Raw genomic sequence first — 26,080 nt, forward strand, 5'->3', positions numbered from 1 at the left:
GAGAACGCTTTAATCCCAGGTGGGTCTACGCCCGCTTGGTGATACCCAGAAGCAGATGAAAACTCAAGTCCACTGTGCCCAGATCTCCTAGTAGCCACCCCTTCTGTGGCCACACGTGCTCCTCCCCTCATGCTCTCTTCCCCAGACAGCCCCAAAACACTGGCTGCATTTGGCTTGCTCACTCCCTGTCCCCTGTCTGAATTTGGCCTATACTTTCCACCTTCCCACTTGACAACAATGTAGAAAAACAAGGGCGTACTAAATACTCACCTCCTGCGAGCCAAGCCTGGTGCTGGTCATGTGGGCACTGGAGGTGAACAGCCCCCGGAGCCTCGAAGAGCAGGAAGGGGCACAAACCACTTGAGTACAAGGTAGCTTGTGGTAAATGCCTGTAATTTGCACCCACTGGTCACCTTGGCAGACAGTCTCCCAGAATAAACCCCACTCACATTTGAATCCTCTGTGTTCCACTCTCGCAGTTTGGGTTGCAAGAAACAGACTCACTCCAGTTATGTTATAGGGTGGACATTTATTGGGGAGACCTGCTGGACAGGCTCCCAAGAAGAGTCTGGCAATCAGGCACTAAAAGGAATGAGACCTGGGACCAGGAAGGGGCCCAGCCGTGGCCACATGCAGCTCACCTGGTCTCTAATTCCTTCCCAACCTGTTAGCCCCTATTCTAAGTCGCCATTATTACCCATGTTTCTTAACCCAAATCCCAGAGTGGCATGTTATTTGTTCCTCCCACCATCTGTCACCAGACTACCAGACAGGGGAGTCACTAGCCTACCCAAGAACTGGCTCCCCTCATGCACTGATTTCCCGGAAGCACCTTATTCCTTCTTCGTGACCCTCATTCATCTTAACAACTTCTGGTGCATGAGCCTAGAGGAAGAGGACCTGAACTCACTAAATCATGGAGAGGAATACACTTGGAGCAGAGGCGAGGATGCTGACGACATTGCGTTTGCTTCCCACACTCCCTGTGGGTGGGGACTGAGAATGGGGGCACCTCTTGTTCCAGGGGCCATATCTGGCACAAGATGCCTGCTCAGGCAACACACACTGCCTGGCATGCCCTCTCCTTACAGAGTACCAAGGCTTCTTGATGCCCTCAGTCTTAATGTGTGAGAGGGACTACGTCCTCCAGGAAGCCCAGAACCAGGGCACGCCTTTCCGCAGATGGACCTGACACAGAACATGGTCTGCATTCTTATCAGTGTCAAAACTCTCAGGGATGAGTCCATAGTTGGGAGTCCTTTGGAAGTAGAATTAAAACACTACATTTCCCAGAATCTCTTGCAGCTTAGAGTGGCCATATAAATAAACTCTAGCTAATGGGCAGTGCGTGGGTATGACATGGGAAGCTTCTGGGTTGTGTCCACAATGGAAATGGGTGTGCCTTCAACTTCCACCCTTCTTTCTGGAGGGAATGTGAACACAGTGGGATCATTGTGAACCTCACAATCAATGGCAACATTTTAGGGATGGAGAAAGATAAGAAGGATCCAGAGCTCCAACACCTTAAACCATCGTAACATACCCAGACTAGTATGGGAGAGAAAAATAATACTTTCTCATGTTGAAGTTACTGTATTTGGTGTCTTGTTAGAGCAGCCTAACTTACATCCTAGCTAGTACAGAGTGCATTGGCCTGCCTGTGAGGCTGTGGAAAGTTCCTCTTCTAATCCATCCAAAACATCCAGGGTTGGAGGAGAAAGAGGCGGTGCCTTAGAAGATAAATGGAGAGATGAGATCCAGAGAATAGAGAAAGAGAAATGGATCAACTCAATTCTCTTCAGCATCCCCCAAGAGTAGATTGGGGTTCACCCCTCCTTTCACCACCCATTTTTCTTGGGGGCGAGAAGTTTGGAACCAGGTCATAGAAGGTCAGATGTCACCGAGCTCTTTTCACAGAGGGAGGCGGGATCCAACGCTGCCTTGTTTACGAGGCCCAAGTCATCACGGCTTTCACTGACCTCCTCCTAAGGACAGGCAATGCCATGGGTCCGTCAGCTCAGGGGCAGAGCACAGGATGAGTTCCCAAATGTGGTTGCATCAGGACCAATGAGCTTCCCACAGAGGAAACCCTGGTCACAGGAGGACTCTGGGAGCAGTCATCACCTGATCCCTAACTCTGGAGTGCAGTCCCCCAGGCCCCTAGCCTTGGGTAGTGGTCCCAAAGGGGTTAATGAGAATGTGCATGGCTGGGAGCCCGGGCCCACCAAATGGATTATCTACAAAAGGGGACACATCGTGGGGGAGGGGAAACAGACTTTCGCCCCTGCCCAGGTGATGGGCAGACTCAAGAGTGGGGAAGACAGACCCCAAAACACCGATCGGGTCCTGTGTTCCAAGATTTGTCTTGGAAGTCGAGGTGTTGCTGCTAAGTTCAGAGTGTCTGCCCCAGTCAGCCAGCCAACCACATAGCAAACACATGCCTTCTCTCTGCCCCAGTCAGAATATGGTTCCCCCTATCTTCTCAAGGGACCACGTTTCTCTATATCCTCTCCCCAGTCTCCCTCCAGCCCCAGGAAGCAGCCTATAAATGAGAGGAGTCTCTAGGGTCCAGCCCTGCACTGTGGGGTAGCCAGGCATTACGTCTGTGTGTGCCCACAGGGTGGATACATACCTGCGTGGTGTCCCTCTGAGAATCCATCTCCACCAAATTCTCACTCACACTTCGCTTATGAAAATACCTCCTTCTGCAAGGGCAAGAGTGGAGTCAGAGAGCCTCTCCCCTGGCTGCCTGCCCCCATTCCTTTCCCCCACCCCACATGCTTGTCCCCTGACTGCTCACTGCACCGAGCAGTGGGGAGCATTGTGGAGTGTGAGGTACCTTAACTTTCTTCCTTTCTAGCCCTTTCTTCAGCACAGACAGGGTAGAGACAAGAAAAGAAGCAAACTACAGCAAGATGGATTTAGAGATGATTCTAAAAGGGATCCCCAAATTTGGAATGTGAGGAGGGAGACGAACAGGCTAGAAAGTATGGAGTCTGTGAATTTGGTAGGAGGGACATGGGGGGATGTTGGGAGTAAGGGAGAAAGATGAGGTGGCTCCATCCACCCCTAGCTCCACACCCACCTCAAGGTATAGTAGGCCCCCAGGCCCAGCAGGAGGAGGAAGAAGAGGCCCGCCAGCGGCCCGAAGACCCAGAGTAGCTTCTGGAACAGGCGCAGGCGATGCAGGGCTGGAACACAGGGGATACCTCAGGGGGCAGCTGTGGCTCCAGGCCTCCGACGCTCCTTCCCAAGATGACTCCCCCAAGATGAAACTTCTGACTTTCACTTTATCTTAGGAGCTTCCTCATGTAAAGGAGCTTCTAGCAACCAGTCTAGACTAGACAGACAAGCTGATTGCCACTAAAGGAATTCGAGGAAGACCTCGGAAGGAAGCCCTTGGGCATGAGAGCTGGACCTTTTGCGGAGCAGCCTGGGAACCCTCACCTCTGGTTCCAAAGTAGGTGGAGGCGGAGGCAGAGCCTAGAGCGTTGGAGGCAGAGCACACATATTCCCCCTGGTCACTGGGTCTCAACTCTTCAATGGCCATTCTCAAGGCATTGGGGGCAGCTGAGACGTGGATATGCGGCTCGGCTGGAGTGTCTCGGGGCTGGCTGGAGGCCACCAGACGACTGCCAAGGTGGAGAGTCAAGTTGGCTAGGGGCTCGCTGTCCACTCGGCAGTCCAGGATGCCCTGGATACCACCCTCAGGCTCCACAAAGACCGTCATGGTGGGCATCTTGGGAGGGTCTGTAGGAAGACAGGGAGTGTAGTAATTGTGGAAAACAACCATAAATTCCTGCCTTCCCTATACCCACGCAAGGTGACTTAGCTGCTCCTCCCATCAAGAGTTCATTTCCTCACTCCATGTATCTGTGACTTGCTTTAACCGTTAAATGACAGAAGTGACATTGTGTAGACACACAATGAGGTCAGAGCTAGACCTCAAAAGTACTCACAGTTCCTGCTCTCCTTGGAACACAACCATTTGGGAAGCCCAGGCCAGCCTGCTGCACACATGTGGCCCAGCCAACAGCCAGCCAAGAGGGTGAAGCTATCCTAGACCATCTAGCCTCAGTTCAGCCATCAGACACCTGCAGCCACATGAGGTAAGACCAGCAGAAGAACTGCCTGGCTGAGCCCAGCCCAAATTTCTGACCCACAGAATTGTGAGCAAATAAAATGGCTGTCATTTTAAGTGCTAAGTTTTGGGGTGACTTGATACACAGCAATAGCTGGCTGATACAGCATGGGGCCCTGGTGAAAAATGGAGTAGGGGACCAAGGCTTATGAGGGCCTGTTCCAGGCACTCTGTGGCTCCACTCTGCTTTATCTCCTATGCACCTCACACGGTGAGGGGACCGATGCTTTGTAGATGAGGAAACCAAGGCAGGGAGGCACAAGATCACACAACCAGTCAGTGATAGTCTTCCAACCCAGAACTCCGTACCTGTGAAGTCCTTGCTCTTTGCAGACAGAAGAGGAGGAAGACCTGAGGTGAGCATGTGAGATGTGGGGAGACTGAGGCAGGGGGAAGGTGTCACTTACAGAGTACACGGAGCATGACTGGAGCAGAGATGGTGGGCCCGGTGGGGAGTTCAGCCCGGCAGTAGTACACTCCAGCTTTGGCACGGGTCACGTATGAGAAGGCAAGGGTGGGCACAGGCTCCGAATGTAGTTGCTGGCCATTCCAAAACCAAGCAAATGTAGAGTTGCCCATGGGCCTGGGGCCACCAGGAAGGTGACAACTCAAGTTCAGTGCTGCGCCCTCAGGCACATCCAGGCCTGGCTGGGCCACCACACGCACACCTGCAGGCCGACGACCAGGAGGAGGTTGGGATCTGCAGGCCTTTGGGAGCCGGAGCTTTTGGGTGGGATCTGAGAGGCCTCTGTGCATTCTGAGAAGTTCTGACCTGACTTGAGATCGGGGTCCCTGTAGAAGGGACTAGGTCTCCCCCATCAGACTGAGATCTCTGAGAACAGGGCTGTCTCTCATCCTTGCACTGGGGATCTCTAGGGCAGGGCTGTGTCTCCCTCTCTCATCAAACCAGGCTTTCTGATGGATGAGGCTGTGTCCTGCCCTCACACCTGACTCCCCAGGGGTGGAACTGCAACCTTCCTCAGACTGGACTCCCTGAGAGTAGGGCTCTGTATCTCGCCCCACCCCAGGCTTCCCCAGGGTAGGTCTCTGGACCACCCCCAGACTGGGCTCTGTGAGGGCAGAGTTGTCTCTCCTGCACCCAACCTCCTCTTGGGCATTGCTACACCGCTGCTCTTGTAGGGAGCTCTCCAAGGGCAAGGTTGTTTCTCCCCCTCAGGCTGGGCAAACCCCTCCAGTGGGGGCTGCTCCTCTTCCATCATTAGGCAGGGCTATATCTGCCCCTTCTGGCCCGCCAGCCTCCCTCCACATGGACTCCAATCCCACAGCACCTGAGTCCTTCCCCCTCTCCTCACCTTCCGCATGTAGCTGTCCTGTAGTGCTGACTGAGCCCAGCAAGTTGTGGGCCGTGCAGACGTAGGTGTCCTCATCACCTGAGGGCACATCTTGCACCTGCAGTCGCAGGGCATTACGGGCCACCTGGACATGGCCTGTCCTCGATGTCAAGCCATGGACCCCGTGACTGGAAGCCAGCACCTTGCCATCTCGGGACAGGGTCAGCTCGGCCGGTGGCTCACTGTCCACAGTGCACTGCACTACAGCCATGGGGCTGGCCCTCGAGTCCCGGAAGGAGGACAGAACAGCATCCCGAGGGGCATCTGGGGTGGGGCAGAGCACAGTTGGGGGCCTTGCTTGGAAACCCTGTACTGTCCATTGTCCACCCTCCTAGAAGTGTCACCTTCTCTGGAGTCTTGTGGGCAGATTTCTCCAAGCAGCGTTCCCAGAGACCTAGGGTCTCTTTCCTCATCACCTATGTCCTTTTTCCCCAAGTGCCCATTCCTAGGTCCACTGTGGTCCTGTGCCCAGCCCCACCACGGTCTGGAAACGCCTTCCACGGCCTGGAAACGCCCTCCACCACCCTGGGCACCCCCAGCCAAGGACCCCTGCTCACAGAGAACTTTCAGGGCCGCAGGCCTGGAACTGCGTGTCCCCTGGGCATCCTGGACCTGGCAGGAGTAGGCGCCTGCGTGAGCCCGTGTAGCCACCGGGAATGAGAGGGAGGCGGCTTGTCCTTCCTGCAGCCAGCGACTGTTGTGGTACCAGGTATAGAGAGTGGGTGGGCTAGCAGCAGGGTCTTCACAGGTCACTGTGATGGAGGCCCCCTCAGGCACAGAGGCTGATGGAGCCAGGGTCACCTGCACACCTGTCCCAAGGATGCCAGGGTCAGCTGGGCCCATCTAGACACCACAGCTAATCCCACCCCTGGTAACTTTGACCTGGGCCCTGCCTCACCTTCTAGCCGCAATTCCAAGGACGTGTTGGCCTGGCCCAGAGGACTGTGGGCTGAACAGCTGTAGAGACCCTCGTCGCTGGGCCGGGGTTCCCACAGCTCCAGGCGCAGGGTGTTGGGCTCAGAGGCTGTGGTGGAGGAGGCCAGGCGGCGGCCAGCACGGCTGAGGGCCAGCTGGGCAGGTGGGCGGCTGTCCACAGTGCACAGTAGCAGGGCCAGCCGCCCACCATGGCTCTCCAGGAGGTAGGTTAGGCGCAGGCTGCGGGGTGCGTCTACAGGAGCACAAAAGACATAGAAGGAGTTCAGAGTCCACAGCCATAAGGAGGCCAGTTTGCAGGTGACATTCAAACCAGGACGGCCCTGGCTCCCTACCCCAATGGCCTCCACTTGCCCAATCTGAGGCACTGCTGCTCTGCCCAGAGAGGACGTATTCCGTAGCCCTGCCCCCCACAACTCTCATGCTCCTTGTGCAATGCTCCATCTGTCGGATGAATTCCTGTACAAAGTTCCCAGTGGACACCTGTGGGGCTCTGGCCATGCCCTGATCCCTGTAAGCTGCTGTCATTCTTTCGAGCGCCACCCTGCAGCCAACCACACTCACAGAGGATGTCCAGGATGACAGGTCTGGAGAGGTGGGGTGCCTGGCCAGGGGTCACCACACCACAGCGGTAGGAGGCGGCATCCATGACGGTGACATTGGGCAGGAGGATGGAGCGGGCACCTGGGCGCTGCTGCCCATCCTTGTACCACGTGTAGGTGAGCTGGGCCAGGCGGGTGCTCCACACAAGGCAGGTCAGGTTCGCCAGCTGCCCCTCCTGCACGGTGGCCTTGGGCCACACCTGCACACTCACAGCTGGGGAGAGAAGGAGGGCATGGGGACACCAGTGAGGCTGCGTGAAACAAGCCATTTGTCTCCATGATGGAGGGAAGCCCCGCAGCCTCTGGGAGGCACAGGCAGTCCTCCTGTAAATGGGGGGGCACATGGGAGAACACAGTCTTCCCTGGCCCTGCTATGGTTTCTCCTTGAGCACCCACTTTCTGATTAGTTTTATCCACTGGGCATTCATGTAAAATACTGTTTTTAAAAAGGCTCTTCCATGAAACCCAAGTTTGGAGACCGCTGCCCTTAAGAAGCGTGGAAATGGAGACTCCTCAAGTTCAGTCCTTTTGCCTGTGCCCCAGGCTTCCAGAACCCTCTCCAACCTTCTTTCCTCTTAAAGGAGCCACCCATGCACATACTCAGACCCCCACACTGACCCTGGGCATCGAAACTGGCTGAGACCGAGGTCTGGCCCAGGCTGTTGGTAGCTTCACAGGTGTAGACGCCCTCATCCTCGAGCACCGCACTGTGGATCTCCAGCCGCAGTGTGTTGGGGGCCACAGCCACCTGTAGCCGGGGAGAGCTGCCTGCGAGTTCCCCCACACCTTGTAGCGTGGAGGCCACGAGGCTGTCCCCATGAAGCAGTCGTAGCTGAGCCAGGGGGTCACTGTTCACACGGCACAGGAGGAGGCCCAGTCTCCCAGAGCCGGTGTCCATCAGGGTGGTGAGAGTGGCCTGGCGTGGGGCGTCTACACAAGGCAGGGAGTGGTCAGGATCTGGTCACGGGGTCCCTCATCTAAGGCTCTTTCATGGAGGCGGAGCCCAAGACCAGGGGCTCAGCCTCCCCTCCCCCAGCTGTGCCCTTGGCTCCTTCACCCTCCAAGAAACATGCACAGGATGAAAGCGCTTACAGGACACGTGGAGGCTGACAGGGGCAGCCAGGCTTGTGGTGGCTGAGCCCGGGGCCTGGGCTTGGCAGTGGTAGGCCCCAGCTTGGCTCAAAGTTATGGCTGCAAAATGGAGTGTTGCCGCGGTCGACTCCGGGAGGGGTTGGCCATCCCGATACCACTGGTATGAGGTCCCCTCCAGGGCCTCTGTGGGTACCTTGCAGCTCAGGACCACAGCCTGGCCCTCCTGGAGCTCAGATGATGGTGACACCTGGACCCAGGCCGCTGCAGGGAGAAACCGAGAGCAAGTGAGGGCCCTTCACCATAAGCCCCTATATCTGAGACTGCGTGTGCATCCACTCCAGAACTGCATGACCGCAACCCTCTGTCCTGGAGCCACAGCCTCCCTACCTCTCCCACTGTCCACTTCAACTCCATGTCTTGGCCTCTCCTCTTTCCTCTACCAGGCATCGGTCTGTCTTGGCGTTTACTGCCCACCACCTTGAGTTATGGCTTTGCTATGCCGTTCATCACACCTCGCCTACAAGAGGGCGAGCCTCTCAAGGGCGTGACTTGTACGATTAGTAACTCAGCACCAGGCACAGTGCGCACATGTGTTAGCTCTTGACAAATGTTGGTTTGACTCTATAAAGCACTAAAATGGGAGTTAGGTTGTGACAAGGGCCATTGCCTGATCACGAGCTGGACTCTGCAGCGGTGACTGAGGGCTTGGAAGAGGAAAATAGCCACTGTGTGATCTTGAGTTCTCTCCAGCCCTCTCCAGCCCAGCTCTGCACCCAGGCTCCGGGTCATGAGAGCCCAGGAATGGGGGACTGGGCAAAGGGCAGTCCTTAGTTCCCCCTGGGCCTGAGGCAGGAGGACACCAGGGTGGCGGCAGTGAGAAGGAGGGACAGCAGGAGTAGTGACAGAGAACACAGGCTGTACCTGAGACCAGAACCAGATTAGTCCTGAGCTTGCAGGGCTACCTGCTAGTCATGTGATCATGAGCAAGCTCCTAAAGCTCTGACCCTTAATTTCTCTGCCTGTGAAATTGGCATGATAAATAAGAAAAGATTTATAGAACCAAAGCCAAAGGAAAATGTTCAAAAATTGATGTTTGTCATTGTGGGAGAAAAATTGTGTGCTTTTCTTTGACCTTTGCAGCATTATGTGTATTAAATTTCCTTTTTCCTGGTTTATTCATGTAGGGAGGATTTTTACAGAAGAATATATATATACGTATGACTATATATACTAATAAAGAATATGAACGTATTCTATGTCTGTGTACATACTCGTGTATATATATGTGTGTACATACACACATTCATATACATATATTACACATGTATAGGCATACTATACATACATTAAGTTTTGTGTGAGAATTATTATTATCTAACAAAATTATATTATTACAAAAGAAGTTATCTGTCAAATTGCTCCAACCAAGCAACATGCCTTGTGCAATTGCCACAGCCTCCTATTGGCTGCAAATGTCTAGCTGGAGTAGGGAGGCCTCCTATTGGCTGGCTGGTTGGAAATTATCCCCAAACTATGGCTGAAAAGACCTCACATTTCTGCACAAAATACACACAGCTCAGCCCCAAACCTGGCCAGATGGCCCCCAGGGCACCTGGGTCTACTACGTCTTCAGAAGACTGATACTCACCTCGCACCTGGAAGAAGAGGGAGGTATTGGCTGATCCGAGGACATTTGTGGCCTCACAGCGGTAGCTGCCAGAGTCCCCAAGGCCCAGGTCTCGGACCTCTAGCTGCAGGGAGTTGGCCATGGCTTTGGCCTGGAGACGGCCACGGGATGGGAGCTGGGGCCCCATGCTGGTGACCAGGAGGTGCTCCCCATGGAATAGGGTCAACTGGGCCAGGGGACTACTGTCCACAGTGCAGACAAACACCGCCATGTGGCCCTGGCCCACGTCCAGGAGGGCTGACAGCTTTGGAGGGTCCGGGGGATCTGCAGGCACAGCGGGGAGCTCAGGTCACCCCCAGCACAGCTCACCACATCGGAGCTGCCACTCTGTGTCCCACTCCTCCCTCCACACACAGTCCAGGCCCACACTTTCTCATGCCCAAGCCATGTTCTTGTCTCCCCAAACCCAACCGCAGCCTGGTTCTCCCCACCCTACCCCCTCAACCCTCCAAGTGCCCATCACCCACAGAGCACGCTCAGGACCACAGGGGCAGAGAGCTGTGCACCATCCTCAGAAAGGATGCGGCAGGCATAGAGGGCAGCATCCGTTCTGGCCACAGGCAGCAGCGTCACGGTCTCCAGCGGACCCTGGGCCCACAGTGCCCCATTCCGGAACCAGGAGAAGTTGGCAGGGCCACCGCTGGCTTCCCGGCTCACATTGCAAGTCAGGTTGGCTCCGGTGCCTTCTAGCAGTCTGTGTGATGGTGTGACGACCAGGACAGTGGCTGGAGAGCAGGCAGCACAGGCTCACTCGAGACAGGCCTCACCTTGACTGTCCCCCCCCACCCCAGGGGCCAGTGGCCCAGCTTCCCAGCCTGGAGGGGGCAGGAAGGAGACCCTCTGGAGTGCCCACTAGATGGGGGAGGAAAGTGAACTCCCACTGCTGAATGAGATGGTTTCACTGGACAGACCTTCCTTGGAGCCAGGTTGCAGAGGAATAGTCCTGAGTACTGGCCCCTGACCCAATGCACCACTTCCTGCCCTGACTTACCCTGGGCATCGAAGGTCACCGAGGAGGAGGCATTGCCCAGGGTGTTGCTGGCCTCACACACGTACACACCCTCGTCCTCCAGCACTGGGTCTCGAATCTCCACACGCAGCAGGTTGGGGGCTCTGTGGACCTTTGCGCGCTGGGAACAGCCCCCACAGGTACAGCAACCACCCTCTGATGGCAGAGAAGAGGCTGCTACATGGTCCCTGTGGAGCAGCCGCAGCTGGGCTGGGGGGTCACTATCCACACGGCACTCGAGAAAGCCTCGACGGCCAGCCCCACCTCCTGTAGCATCGCGATCCAGCCGGGCAGTGAGCATGGGCTGGCGTGGGGCGTCTGTAAGGAGGAAGAGCAGGCACTCATCCACAATCTCTGCCAGGGCCTCATAGGTCCTGAAGCTGGTTAGGCTCCCAGAACACACTGGATAAAGGGGTGTGCCCAGAGCTACCAGAAACAGCTGTGCAGGCTGTGCACTGCACAAGGAAAACCAAACCAGGGTGGAAGGAATTCAGCCCACGTGCCTCATGCTAAGCTATGCCCTAGTGCTGGACTGAGTCTTCCCAGAGGAAGGAGGGCCATATTCTAGCGTGGACAAAGGTGCAGTGTGGCCTACTGGCCACTTGCCTAATTCCCTTGTGCTCCTGAGGCGGGCACTCACATAGCAATCCCTGCGAGGCTTGCCTCTGCTCCCACTCTGCAGCCCATCCCTTCCTCCCCGCGTTTTATCTCTGATCTCCAAGCCAGCTCCCATGATAACAGACAATGCCTAAAATGCTCTCTTCATAGAGGCTTCTGGAGATGGATGGTCAAAGATAGCCATCAGCCAAGGCCCCCACCTGATCTTACTCTGACACTTGAAAACCCCTGCGAGTCAGCTGTTCTTCCTGACAGTCCCAGGATGTTGCTCGTGCCCATGTCAGGGGAGGCTTTCTGGAAGCTAAGTGTGCCCTGAACATTGGTCAGTCCCTCGGATAATATGGAGCATCCACCCATAATAGGACGCAGTTCCTGCACCGAGAGGTTCTGCCTTTGTGTCTCTGGGAGCCCGTGAGGGCACAGTCTACGGGGTGTGTGCGCGTATATAGGAAGATGGTGTCCCAGGGCCCAGCTCAGGAGGACAAAGCTTGGACATGGTGCCCATGGTGGGTTTGAGGCTAGGGGCTGGGATTGCAGGATGGGACATTGGAAGGTAAAGAAATCCTTAGCCTTGTTCCCCAGATTTTAGCGCTGGATGGAGAGACCCATGCTGCCTAGGCTTGCAGCTGCCCTCCTGATGTAGGCCCTGAGCAGGACAGGGCCAGGAGGGCCTGTGGACCCCAGTAGGGATGGCTGGTGGACCCCAGTGGACTGACCCTCCCCAAAGCAGGCAGGGGCCGAAGGGGAGACTGCTCACAGAGCACAGTGAGGACGGCAGGTGAGGACGGCCCACTGGCACTGTGGCCATCCTGGGCTCGACAGTGGTATGAGCCAGCATCCGTCCTGGTGGCTGCAGGGAGCAAGAAACTGCTGCTGGGCCCCTCGAGAAGCAGGGCTCCGTTCAGGTACCAGGAGAAGCGGGTGTCAGGAGTCAGGCTCAGGCCGCTCCTGCAGCTCAGTGTCACCGCCTGCCCTTCTATCACCTCTGCTGCTGGGCTGATGAGGAGGCGGGCCACTGGCAGAAGAGAGAAAGGGAGGCTCAGCTCCTCTGCACATCTGTGGCTCTGTGCCACCTACTGCAGGAAGCCCTCCAGCATCACCCTTTCCCCACACAACTGTAGGTTGGTCTGGGCTTCGTGCTATCAGCTATGTGACTCTCGAAGCTCAGGAGGGTTTGGCCTCGAATGCCAATCCTGATCTATTGATAGTAACTGGCTGCAGCCTGGTTGAGAAGGATTCCAAGCCAGAACCCAAGCTTGTGTCAAAAACCTGGCTTGATCGATTAGCTATGTCTGCCATGGCTTCAGAAGGAGGGGAGGGCAGCACACGCACCTACTTCTCTATTGAGCCTCCTGCATCTGACTCCTAGCACAGAGCCTGCCCCAAATGTTTGATAAATAAAAAAGCAAATGAATGCATATGAAGGACCCTCTACGTTGAGTCAGAATGTGTACAAAAGGAATAATACAACCTGCCATGTTTCCCTTTTTGCCTTGACTTACAGGAACCTCCCAGGTTGGGATGACTGTATATAGCCCAGATCTTTGAGGTGGTTTTTACTAGCCAGCTAATTCAGCTCCTCAGTTGAGCTCTCTAGACTCCTAGGAGGAAGAGACCAGAGCAGGCCTCCTACTCGGGCTCCCTCCACAAGCCCCCTGAGGCCATCTTACCATTGGCATGGAAGTCCAGGGTGGAGGATGCATTCCCATAGGAGTTGGTGGCTGTGCATGTGTACTCCCCACTGTCGGCTAGCTCCAAGTTTCGGATCTCCAGGCGCAAGAAGTTGGGGGTAGAGGAGACACTGAAGCGTGGGCTGCGGTTACCCTCACCGAGGGTGGAGGCCAGGACAAGTCCCCCGTGTAACAGCACCAGGGTGGCCATGGGCTCGCTGACCACGGAGCAGTGGAGGATGCCCACCAGTCCCCTCTGGATCTCCAAGAAGGCAGTTAGGTTTGGGGCAAGGGGTGGGTCTGTGAGGAGAAGAGCCTGTCACCCTCAGACAGGGGCACTCCCTGGATCCCTCTTTATAGCCTATGACCCCTGCACCTGCTTTGTCCCATGATGCCCTGGCAGGGGGGTGGCCCCAGCAGCTCCTGAGGGCCTGCTGAATCCACTTTTGTCCCTGGGCTGGGCAAGTCGTGCTGTCATGCCAGGCATCCTTGTGGCAACCCTGCGAGTGGGGGGTCGCACACACCCTACTTTAAAGATGGGAAAACTGGCAGAGACTTGGCAGTGGACAGCAAGCACCTCAACTAAGTGATCAAAGTGAAGACTCCCAGCAATGGGGCACACTGACGTAACGTGCCTCCTGATGTGATGCAGCATCACGTCTGTGACTTTCCTGCCCAAGTGCCTGGGCTCAGTCTACGCAGTTCTGACAGATGCAACCTGAGGGAAGCCACACAACAACTGGCCTGTACTGTTCAAGTTTCAATGTCAAGAAAGACAAGAAAAGGCTGAGGAACTGTCCCAGAGTAAAGGAGAATAGAGAGACATGACAACTGAATGCAACATGGGATCCTGGGTTAGATCCTGGATCAGAAAAAATAATTGCCATGAAGAACGTTATTGGGTCCATTGGTAAAATTTAAATATGGACTGTTGATTAGGTAATGGTCTTAGGTCAATATTAGATTTCCCAACTGTGGTCACTGTACTGTGGTTATGTATGAGAACAACCTTAGAAAATACACACTGAGGAACAAAGGAGTAAAAAGGCAACATGTCTGCAACTTCAGGAACATAAATTCAGATCGATGACAGATAGATAGATGATAGATAGATAGATAGATAGATAGATAGATAGGTGATAGATAACGTATATGTGTGTGTGTATATCAATAGAGTGCATATTATACATATGTGTGTATAGAGAATGCATATGTGTTTGTGTTTACAAAGAGAAAATGTGTGTACATGCATGCACACATATATGCTCATATGTGTGTATACATGTGTTGTATACACATATACACACACATATATAATATATATTTAAAAAGAAAGAGAGCAAATGTATCAAAATATTAACAAATGTGGAATCTAAGTTAAAGGTATATGATAATTCTTTGTACTCTTTTTGTAAGTTTGAATTTATTTCAAAATAAAGTTTTTTTAAAAATAGGAGGAAACTAAGGCCCAGGGAGGTCAAAGCCTTGCTCAGGTGTGCATAGCTCAAGGTCATCTGGGCCCAGGACCCTAACCCTCCTGCAGGGGCTCTAGCCTTTGGCTGGGCTCTGGCAGCGTCCATCCCACCCTGGCCACTTACGGATGACCACCACGCTGACAGGGCTAGAACGCTCCTTGCCCTGGGCGTTCTGCACCTCACAGAAGTAGAAGCCGGTGTCGGCCCTGGTGGCTGAAAGTAGCTGGAGGGTACTGCTGTGGGCGTCCTCCAGCAGGACTTGGTTCTTGTACCAGCTGTAGCGCAGCTCACTGGGTGCTCCTTTAGGCACGTTACAGTCCAGCGTCACTGTCTGGTGCTCCTGGATGGGGCCTGTTGGGCTCACCTGGACCTTGGCCACTGTGGGGGCAACATAGGGCACACTGGAGGTACCCAGCCGCCTTCCAGGCCCAACCTCTCAGAGTGCGGGGGTTGTAGCCCCTCAGCCTAAATCTCTGACAGTCTACTTCACACCCCTTCTGCAGCGGAGCCTCCTGGATTGGCCCTGCATCTCTGTCCTGTACACTGGGATCCTCCTGATATCCCACCCTGACGGGGAGGTTTGCCATCTGTCTGATTCAGGGCTGGGACTCCACATCTCCACATCCACGTTCCAGGAGGCATCTTGGCCTGGCTCCCCTCAGCCCCAGTGGCCAGGACCCTTTCCCTGCCCTCTAGTCAAGACCCAGGCTCACCCAGGACTCACTGAAAACGTGGAGGCTGACAGGAAGGGAGACGGAGGAGCCCACACCATTCTCAGCTTCGCAGGCGTAGATGCCAGCATCATCCCAGGCTGCCTGGGACAACTTCAGCACACGACTCTGGGTTTTGAGGTGTGTCCCATCCTTGACCCACTGCATGGAACTGACCTTGGGGTAGCTGCTGTTCACCTGGCAGGTGAGTGTAACTGGATCACCTGGACGGATGTTCCCCTCCGAGGGGCTGAGGAGGATCTCCACCCCCTTGGGGGCATCTGCAAGGTATGACGGAGTGTGTCAGGTAAGGTGCCAGGGGCAGGCAGGGGCTGGCACACTTTTCCTCTGTCAACACTCTGCCCTAAGGAAGCCCAGCCAGAATAATCATCAGTCCTGTTAGTTCCCCTATCCAGGATTGCACTGTCCCCCACCTTGTGAGGAATTCCTGATCCCTTCCTTCTCCATTGACAGCCTGATAATGCAATGCTTGACCTAGCATCCAGGCCACACTGTCTTCTAGGGCTTTCTGCCTCATGACACTGTCCATCTATTTGGGAGTCATGGATACACACTGCTTGCTTGGGTGGCTTGTGGTAGCTGTTGGTTGGTGAGGGACCAGCCACCTAATGGAGGGGGCCAAAGATAGAGTCAAATTAGCTCTGAGAATGGTTAGCCGACTTGTAAAGAGGGTGCCAACCATACAAAGAACTGCATTTCTTTTTCATTTTTTGGGGGAAATATTGGGGAACAGTATGTTTTTCCAGGGCCCATCAGCTCCAAGTCAAGTCGTTGTCCTTCAATCTTGTTGTAGAGGGCGCAGCTCAACTCCAAGTCCAGTCCCCATTTTCAATCTTTAGTTGCGGGGGCGGGGGCAGCCCACCATCGCATGCGGGAATTGAACCGGCAACTTTGTTGTTAAGAGCTCGCGCTCTAACCAACTGAGCCATCCAGCCGCCCCCAAGAACTGCATTTCTTTCAATCTTATTCCAAAACCTCTCTCTATGTAATATGTTAATAAAAGCTCATATTTTCAAGCGCTTAATCTATGTAAATATGAAAATAGTAGAAACCTACTATTTTTGAGCAATTAGTATGTGCCAAGCACTCCTCTAATTTTCATAACAATTCTATGCGCTAGGAACTAGTATTTATTTAACAGTACTATCGATGGCCTCTGCCCTGTACAGACAAGAAAACAGAGGCTCTGAGAGGCAAGTAAGTTGCCCAAAGTTTGCTCATCTCGTGGACGGTGGAACTAGCTGCCTGATGCCCGTGAACAGTGGTTGTTCTAGAACAGGCTACCCTGTTTTACTGGGACGGTGAGACGCTCAATCAAGTGGAAACTGGGGCTTTCTCCCATGGCGTCTTTGCCATGTCCAGTGACACACTGATTACCATGAACGTGAGCAGCCATAGGCAGGAAAGAGGCAGACCACTCCCCTCCCCCAGTACCCTCCAGAGCTGGGCTAAATCCCAGGGTGCTTGCTGCCCGACCCCCAAGTCTTTGGCTCTTTGTGTCTCCCCTTCTGTGCCCAGCCTGGCCTCAGGGATAAGAGGTGCAAAGGAGCCATTAAACATGGTTCTTAGCGCTTAGCATTCTCTCTCCGCCTGCCCACCCTGGAGGTCCAAGTGTTCCCAGCTTTGCCTCGGGGCAAGGGCCATGTTTCCACTGGCTGGAGAAGGAGCAGTTTCCATTGGGGAGCCACAGATGTGTGCTTGGTAATGAGGGAATGGCCCCAGTGTACTCACGCTGCACTTGGAGGCGAATCTCGCCCTCTGTCTTATGTTCAGCCACCGAGAGCTGGCAGCGCAGGGTCTGGCCGTGGTCCTGCCAGGACAGGGCCATGCGGAGGGTCTCCAGATGGCTGATGCCTGTGGGCTCGAGCTTCTGGAGGTTGGAGGTGACTGAGCGAGCAGGGTCCTGGCCTTGCCACTGCAGGCTGATCCTCTCCTGTGTACATGCGTAGGGAGTGGAGCAGTTGAATTCGGCCTCCATGCCCTCGCGAAGCTCTAACGGCGAGGCAATGTTGGGCACACTGAGGTTCTCTGAGGACAAAGACAAGAGGGTCAGGACTCCCCTTTACCACACTGGAGACCTCACCCAGCTAAGGGGTGAGCCGGGGCAAGGGTCTTCAAGGGGAAAGAGAGGTTGCTTCCTATCCCCACCCCCACTTGGGGTGACTGCATGGGGATCACAAGGCTGGGGCTAGGCTTAGGACAGAAGTTGGGGCTGTGAGTTAGCAGAGCCAGGAGCAGCTTGGGTGTCCCTTCCAGGCAGCAGCCAGATCACCCTGCTCCTCACCTGTCACGGTGACCTTGGTGGCTTTGACTTCTGTCCAGCCATTGACCTGAGTGATCTCGAAGCGGAAGTTGTAGGAGCCCGAGTCCTGGGGGCGCAGGTCCTTTAGGAGCAGGGTGCACACTCTGTGCTCGAGGCGCCCCAGCAGCTCGGTGCGGCCGCGGAAGCGTTCCTCCACCAACTGGGGGTCCCCCGAATGGTGAACCACCAGCCGACTGCCCAAGTAGTCATAGTACCAAATGGCTACGATGCCATGAGTCACCTCCACGTCAGCAGGGAAAGTGAAGACGCAGGGGATGATGAGACAGGACCCCTTCACTCCTTGCACGGCATTGGGACTGGAGCTGCCCCACGATGCCAGGACTGAGGGAGGGGCAGACAGACAGGAGAATAATGCAGGCCTGGGGTCACCGAAGAGCCCTAAGATCTGCTCCATGGAACGTGCCCCAGATGAACCCCCAAACCATGTCCTGCCCCCAGCAGCTCAGCCTCTCTGGGCACCCCAAGGAAGGTCACTCCTCCCTGCCAGTGCCTCCCTGTGCCTGCCCTTCCACCTCAGTGGCCAAACCTGTGACAAGGCACAGTCCAGTCTGCAGGCCAGCAAGTCTGGGCCCTGTGAAACAGGCAAGGCCAGCAAAGCTTACCTGCTGAGATGGATGAGGCCAGGTAGAGCAGCTGGAGCAGGTGGCCCATAGCAGGTTCTTGCTCTGGTTCTGGTGCCTAGGAGGGTGGTGTACACTGTGTTGGTTGGGCACACAGGGACCTCCTAAGGAACCTCAGGGCACCCCAGCCTCAGAGCCTGCTGAGAGCCCAGTCTTGTGTTCCCACGTGCTGTGCTGGCCAACCCAGTGAGAGGGCAGGGCTGCCCAGGACTTCTGGGCGGCCATCAGCTGGGAGCCAGGAGCCCACGGTCACGGCTTGGCCTTTACCGGGAATGCCCTCACTTGGTATCATGCCCCAGAAAGTCCAATATATGTCCCTAAGCCCCACCCCAAGTTCTGCTTTCCCAGCCCCTTAAGGATACTGCCCTAGAGCAGATGAACAGATGTTTCTCGCTTTCTTCCCACTTCCCTGTCCCTCCCTGTCACCCGAGCCAACAGGAACCGGAACTCAGAGAGGCCCAGTGACTTACTCCAAGGCACGCAGCAAGAATGATGGTTTCTAACTCGAGATTTGTCTCCCTACCTCCAGCCTTACCAGCTAGCTATAAGCTATAATGGGGCTTGACTGAGCACTCACCAAAGTGCCACCTTTAAGAGCCACTCCCCTGCTCAAAAACTTTCTGTGACTCCCCATTGCCCAGGAGATATGGGCCTAATACATATTTCTTACTGCCAGCTCTGCCCTCATTCTCTGCTCCCTACACACCCACCCTGGGGCCAGTCCCATCTGCCCATGGGCTCTCCAATTGAGCACCTCTGTCCCCACCACAAATAATCTTTGCTTGCTGAAACCTTATTCAGTCTTCAAGGTGTAGCTCGAAGGCGGTTTCTAGCTACAACTTCCCCTTTGGGATTCCTGTACCCACCCAGAACCATTTCTGTGCTTGCCTTGTCCTTGGTAGCTTGTTAGCACCCGTTTCTCAGGACCTGGGACTGGGGATAAGTGCTCTGCAGCAGCGCAGAGACCCTCAGGCCTTGCAGTAGTGGGCAAGAGATGGGTGTGGTCCTTGGGGATTTAGAGTTGGTGGCAGGGCAAGTCTAGGTATGACGAGGGCATAAGTGTCCTGCACAACACATATCCCACAAACATGAGTTAAATGCCTACAGTATAGTAGTATGCATAAGAAGGTAGACCCTAGTGTACCCCTGGTGGGGATGGGGCTTTAAGGGGTGCCATGGATATGAATCTAACGGGGAGAGATGGCAGAAACACATATAAGAGAAACTATAAAACTGTTAGAAGAGAACATGGGTGAAAATCTTCATGACCTAAGATCAGGCAACGACTTCTTAAGCATGACACCAAAAGTACAAGCAACAAGAGGAAAAATAGATAAATCGGACTTGATAAAAGCTAAAACCTTTTGCCTTCCGGGGGAATCAGGAGCCCTCCTCTGAGGTAACCGAGCATGCGCCTCGGAGCTCATCCTCTTTGCTGGGACTTCTGGTGACTTTCCCCGAAATGCTATCAAGGCTGCAGGTTAGTAAGGTGCAGGGTCTTGCCCTCAATTTGTAAAAAAACACATCTGTGAGTGTGTGCAATAAAGCAAAGCTCAATAAAATACGGAAATAAATGTTACTATGGAGAACGATTTTAAGACGGAATCGTCATCTCCCTTTGCTCTGAAGAGCTTTGAAAAGCTCTTCAGAGACATTATTTTCTGTTCAGCTCTGAGATTTCAAAACAAGTTTACTGGAAGCATTAGAAGAATCACGTATGAGAAAGGAAGCAGAAATTCAATATGAATAGCAGGTTGGTAAAATTGTTGTGGAGACACAAGAATTTAAATGACAAAAGGAAACTTCAGAATCAAAAGGAAACTTGAGCAAAGCAACACAAAGAAGCAATGGCAGTTTGGTTGTTTTTTGTTTTGTTTTGTTTTGTGTGTGTGTGTGTGTGTTTTTTATCAGAAACAAAAGGAAAAATCTCTTTTTATAATTGAAAAGAAGAAATGTTTGGGAAGTTGAAGTCACCGGGCAGGTAGAAAGTAGGGTCTGTAAAAGTTCCTTTGGAAATGGAGGCCAAGTGAACTCCACAGACCAGTTTCCTTGAGGTAAGCAGGGAGCTGTGACAGCACCTCAGCCAGGGTACTGGGACTGAATGGTGGGTCTGCCTGACCACCCAGTGGTGGCTAGACATGTTTCACTTGCCAGAGAGAGGCAAGGACTGGAATGAGAGCCTCTGCCTTCAGAGCCACTACACCACACTGCCCAGTCGTTCTGGTCCAAGGACCTGTGGCTGTTCAGTTCCTGGGTAGCCCTAGGATTCGTGTCACTCTTTTTTTTTTTTTTTTTAAGATTTTATTGGGGAAGGGGAACAAGACTTTATTGGGGAACAGTGTGTATTTTTTCCAAGTCAAGTTGTTGTCCTTTCAATCCTAGTTGTGGAGGGCGCAGCTCAGCTCCAGGTCCAGTTGCCATTGCTAGTAGTTGCAGGGGGCACAGCCTACCATCCCTTGCGGGAGTTGAACCGGCAACCTTGTGGTTGAGAGGACAGGCTCCAACCAACTGAGCCATCCGGGAGCTCAGCGGCAGCTCAGCTCAAGGTGACCGTGTTCAATCCTAGTTGCAGGGGGCGGAGCCCACCATCCCTTGGGGGACTTGAGTAGTTGAACTGGCAACCTTGTGGTTGAGAGCCCACTGGCCCATGTGGGAATCGAACCGGCAGCCTTCGGAGTTAGGAGCATGGAGCTCTAACCGCCTGAGCCACCGGCCGGCCCTCGTGTCACTCTTAAGGTTAGCCTCCGGGACCTGGATTTTAACTAGGCCTGGGGTCTCGAGATTTCTTTGTTTGTATAATGCCTCTCCCCACACTGAGCATAGATTTCCAAAATGTCTGTTTGTCTGATAGTTTGTTTACTAATTATACACACAAGCTATCACATTAGTTCGCAATGGCAGTTTTTAAAAAGCAGTTGCAAATGAAGATGTGTGTCTTGGAAGAAGATAAGGGGAAATATCAACTTGCTACAGAAATAAAAGAAAAAAAATAGAAGGATTGAAGGAAACCTTAAAAGCATTATTCTTTACAGAAGAAAGTTAGTGCAATGGTAAGGAAATTACAAAATAGACACTAGCCCACTGATTAACACATAATGTGCATAGTATTTTTGTCAATATGAATGTGACACTTATATTAAAAACAAACAGTTGAAATTGGATACTCATATCCTCTTTAAAGGACTGAATTACAATTTCAAATATAGCTTAAGTGAATTTATTTCACAAATTTATTTCTAGATTATGTAGTGTTTACATATTATAAAATAAATTTAACACAGTTCCCCGCTCAAAAAAAAAGTTAAAAACTTTCGTGCATCCAAGGACACTATCAAGAGAGTGAAAACACAACCCAGAGAATGGAAGAAAACATTTGCAAATCATATCTCTGGGATTAATATTATACATAAGGGAGATATATATATATATATATATATATATATATATATATATATATATATATATATATATATATCTCCTACAACTCAATGACCAAAAAACCCAAATTCAAAAAATGGGCTAAGGACTTGAATAGACATTTCTGTAAAGATGATATTAAATGGCCAATAAGCCCATGAAAAGATGCTTAAATTAACGTCATTCATTAATCATTATGGAAATGCAAATTAAACCACAATGAGCTACTACTTCACACCCATTAGAATGGCTATTAAGAAACAAACAAAGCCAGAAAATAATAAAAGTTGAAGAGGATATGGAGAAATTAGAAGCTGAGTGCACTGCTGGTGGAAATGTAAAATGGTGCAGCCCCGGTAGAAAACAGTTGGGTGGTTCCTCAAAAAGGCAGACAAAAGATTACTGTATGATCCAGCAACTGCACTCCTAGGTATAGATCCAAAATAATTGAAAACAGGGATTCAAACAGGTGCTTGTACACCCAGGTTCATAGCAGTGTTATTCACAATAGCCAAAAAGTGGGAACAACCAAGTGTTCCTCAATAGATGACTGGATTAAAAAAATATGGTCTATCCATATAATAGAATATTGTAGAATAAGAAGGAATGGAACTCATACATGTTACAGCATGGGCGAACCTTGAAAACATTATGCCAAGTGAAGTCAGCCAGACCAAAAGGGCAAATATTACATGATTCCACTTATATGAGGTAGCTAATTAGTAGAGACAGAAAGGAGAATAAAAATTATGAGGGGCTGGAAGGAGGAGAGAAAAGGGAGTTAATGTTTAATGGGTACAGAGTCTCTATTTTAGATGATGACAAAGTGCTGGAAATAGACAGTGTGATGGTTCCACAATATTATGAATGTACTTAATGCCACTGAATTGTACACTTAAAAATGGTTAAAACGGGGCGGCTGGATGGCTCAGTTGGTTAGAGCGTGAGCTCTCAACAACAAGGCTGCCGGTTCAATTCTTGCATGGGATGGTGGGCTGCACCCCCTGCAACTAAAGATTGAAAACGGTGACTGGACTTGGAGCTGAGCTGCGCCCTCCACAACTACCGTGTTTCCCTGAAATTAAGACCCAGCTGGACAATCAGCTCTAATGCATCGTTTGGAGCAAAAATTAATATAAGACCTAGTCTTATATTATATTATATTAGATAAGACCGGGTCTTATATTATAGCAAAATAAGACCAGGTCTTATATTAATTTTTGCTTCAAAAGACACATTAGAGTTGATTGTCCGGCTAGGTCTTATTTTCGGGAAAACTTGGTAGATTGAAGGACAATGACTTGGAGCTGATGGGCCCTGGAGAAACATACTGTTCCCCAATAAAAAAATTTTTAAAAATGGTTAAAACAATAAATTTTGTGTTATGTATATGTTACCACACACATACAAAAACCCCTGTTGCCAACTGTGCAATCCTCCCTGGTCCTAAATGCTGACTCAGCAGAGTGAGTGGGAGGGCCGGGGGAGGCTAGAAATGGGGACCGGAAACTCATGACAACTCCCAGCCCCCAGATCATCAGGCTTACAGGTGGGGCCCAACTGATTCTGGTGGCTACCAGGGGGCACACCTGGGGAGGGCTAAGCAGACACCCAGGGCCTGGATGGGCCACAATTATCTGTCAGGATGACCAAATGTGAAGGGAGGAGGGATGGTCTTGCAGGGAGCACCGTGAAGCAAAGGCCTGGGAAGGCCCGGAAGAGCACTATTCTTCAGAGTACATGGCCCCCTGACTGGGCTGCTCCAACAGACAAGTCTGGTCATTTGCTGAGACCCAATGGCTCGTCTCCAGTTCTTTGGGCAGTCCTATGCCTGCTCCTGTCCCAGGAGGCGATACTCACACCCTCACACCTGGTCTTTGGCCACAGGAGAGGCTCATGTTGGCCCAGACTGGAACCCATGACCTGAATGCTGGACTGAAAGGCAGCTCGCTGTGCATGGTTGGGGGCAGGTGTGGCCCCAGAGCCCAGAGCCATGCTAGGTATCAGGGTCAGATCCTCTATAGCTGGCATATCAGCAAGACATGCATCTGATGTCCCCTGCTCCTCTGTTGTTCCCGTTTGGGGCCCTGGAAAGGGCAATGTTGAACTTAATGGTGGAAGAATAGTGACACACTGACCTCAGAATGGTTTTGGAACGTGTGAAAATACCTTTTCTAAAATCACATCACGTATACTTACTTAGCCCAGCCCCAACACCCAAGGGGTCAGTCCCACCAGAGTCCAGCTTATTGGTTCAGCCTGTTCTACCTCAAAGACCACTCTTGGTCCAGAGAACTTTCCTGGGGAAAAAAAGGGGGCAACAAGAACCCCAGAAAGGGAGACCCTTGTCTCTGTGTGAAAGCCTGGTGTTGAAGGCTTAGGCTGAGCTCTGGGTGCCCTGGGGTGCACCCAGCGCCCCTGGTGCTAGAGGGATGACTGCAGGTCCTGGGGAAGGGGATGTGGGTGTATTGGGGGACAAAGAGCACCTCAGCCCTAAAACAACCCAACATTTAGACAGTGACCACTTGGGAGAGCATTGTTTCCCAGACCTCAGGAGGTTCCTGAAGTTCATCCTTGTATCCCCAAGTCTTGGGCACTCTGAAAACAGAGTTTTAAATCCTCACTCCTACCTAGAAATGGTATATGTTGCATCAGGGTTGGGACGGGCTGGCCTGGCACATGATAGGCATTTATGTTTGCTGCCTGTGCAAAAGCAAGTGAGTGGGAAAAGTCTATGTGAAACCAAGCGTTGCAGGACAGCTGGGGAGGGCAGGCTGGGTCCCCAAGCCACTGACCTCTGATCCCAGAGACCAAGTCCGGCCTGGGGAAGAAAGGTCAGAGGAAGTTTCACTGTAAGCAGCTATGAAGGATTCAGTTTCTGTTTCCCAACACTAGGGCTTGTCCCCCCAACTTCCCTATCAGGTTGGAGAAGGAGGAAAATTGGGGAACATAGCCAGCTGGAGTGCTCTCCCCTATAGATAGGAAACCAGGGTACAGCTGGACAATTTCAGGAGTACATTATCTTCATAATAGTGGAAAGCCCCAAACATTTAACTCTGAAAGCCATATAACCCTTAAATAAGGTCTGTTGGCTTCGAAATGGGCAGTAGAAAGTTCACATTTCAATCTGGCTATAAATGCTCTTAGCCTGAGCACCCATTCCTTGTTACGCTGGGCTGTGCTGGGGTTCCTGTGTTCCGATGAATGAAGCAGAACGGGAATGGGCCGAGAGTGAGGCGACAACGAAGGTTGGGTAGAGATGCTGCGCTGGCTTAGGCAGATGGTTAGGCTGCGATTTGGGATGGAATTAAGGTCGACGTGGAGGTAAGATGATGGGATTGGGGTGAGGGTGACGGCTGGGGCTGCGGCTGGGTAGAGATGACGATTAGTACATGGTTGGGGATGGGGTACAACTGAGGGTGAGGTAGGGTTGCACAGAGAACAGGGCTGGGTTGGCTGGGGTCAGGATCGTGGTTAGGATTGGGAGGGGACGTGGGTTGGGGGAAATCTGGAGTTGTGAAGGGGATTGGGTTGTGAGTGCAGCTTTGATGAGTGTCTGGGGCTTAGGTCGGCTTAAAGTCCAGCACCCACACCCAGACACCCCCCAGGCAATCTCAGCCCAGGCCCATTCCCAACCCTCTGCTCACCCTCCAGGCCCGAGGATGGAAGTACCTGCTCCGCAGGGGAAATGACTACAAGGCTGGTGAACCACAGGCGAGGAGAACGGAAGGAGGCCCCGGAGCTCGTGGTGCTGCTGGCTTCCCAGGGCTCTGCCACTGCGAGAGAGGAGATCCAGCCTCAGGAACTTCTTCCTCTTTTCCCAAAGCCTCAGCTCCACTGCCCAGCCCAGACACTCGTCAGGGAGGCAGCTGCAAGCTTGCGCAATACCAGGACAGGAAAGATCTCGTTGGCAGGGGAAGGCCTCGGGCAAGGCTGGCACTGAGGGACTTGAACAAGCAGAAGTGGGATCTGGGGCCATGTTGGAGCCTCCTCTCAGGTGAAGTAGGAACTAGGGAGCCCTGTTCACCAGCCATTTCTATATCCCTCTCTTTGGGCTCACTTGGCCTTTTTAGGGAGTCTGAGAGAGGTGGAAGGAAGCTTTCTGCACACGGTTCCTCCTGACAATCGGGAAAGAGGCAAGCCCAGTCTGGGGTGAGAAAGCTTTCCAGGGCACCCAGACCAAGGTATTGATTCTCCAAACCCTTTGGGAGCCTCTCAGCACCCCACTGCCACCTGGATACTTCTGAGAAGACCCCCCTGAGAAGCAGACCCTAGTTGTAGGAAACACAGGGGCCCCAACATCCAGGACACTCCTCACGGCTGCAGGAGTATCTCTGATTCCTCTCTCCTTCCCCACTGTTCTATACCCCGCTCCCTCCAACACACATGATTTCAGCCAGCCCCCCACCC

General features: G+C 52.8%; 1 protein-coding gene across 2 annotated transcripts; it reads right to left on the bottom strand.

Moving 5' to 3' along the window:
• Window positions 1-525: 525 nt before the first annotated feature.
• Window positions 526-25,507, bottom strand: SIGLEC1 (sialic acid binding Ig like lectin 1). 2 transcript variants are annotated; one of them, XM_033095417.1, is made up of 22 exons: window positions 25,343-25,507; window positions 18,236-18,311; window positions 17,595-17,954; window positions 17,042-17,338; window positions 15,304-15,570; window positions 14,703-14,957; window positions 13,105-13,404; window positions 12,192-12,449; window positions 10,799-11,134; window positions 10,275-10,532; window positions 9,769-10,071; window positions 8,121-8,381; window positions 7,647-7,958; window positions 6,991-7,242; window positions 6,392-6,661; window positions 6,051-6,302; window positions 5,455-5,757; window positions 4,549-4,809; window positions 3,448-3,750; window positions 3,086-3,191; window positions 2,633-2,705; window positions 526-1,985 (listed from the first exon to the last, which is right to left on the bottom strand). In XM_033095417.1, exons 2-22 carry the CDS (start codon window positions 18,282-18,284, stop codon window positions 1,881-1,883), a joined length of 5,181 nt encoding a protein of 1,726 aa, XP_032951308.1. In that variant the 5' UTR covers window positions 18,285-18,311; window positions 25,343-25,507; the 3' UTR covers window positions 526-1,880. The 2 variants fall into 2 exon arrangements, with proteins under 2 accessions (XP_032951308.1, XP_032951309.1); XM_033095418.1 differs by lacking the exon at window positions 25,343-25,507 and having other exon boundaries at window positions 18,236-18,537.
• Between the last annotated feature and the right edge of the window lie 573 nt (window positions 25,508-26,080).

The sequence above is a fragment of the Rhinolophus ferrumequinum genome, chromosome 23 (assembly GCF_004115265.2).
Source record: "Rhinolophus ferrumequinum isolate MPI-CBG mRhiFer1 chromosome 23, mRhiFer1_v1.p, whole genome shotgun sequence".
Classification (NCBI taxonomy): domain Eukaryota; kingdom Metazoa; phylum Chordata; class Mammalia; order Chiroptera; family Rhinolophidae; genus Rhinolophus; species Rhinolophus ferrumequinum.

Excerpts from the sequence above, each read along its gene's own strand:
- SIGLEC1 (XM_033095417.1), bottom strand. The coding sequence starts at position 18,284 with ATGGGCCACCTGCTCCAGCTGCTCTACCTGGCCTCATCCATCTCAGCA. Across the intron at positions 13,405-14,702 it reads TGTCAGCGTGGTGGTCATCC|ACCCACCCCTTGCCCCAAAC; the intron begins GTAAGTGGCCAG and ends TTCTCCTCACAG. Across the intron at positions 12,450-13,104 it reads CCTGGACTTCCATGCCAATG|TGGCCCGCCTCCTCATCAGC; the intron begins GTAAGATGGCCT and ends CTCTTCTGCCAG.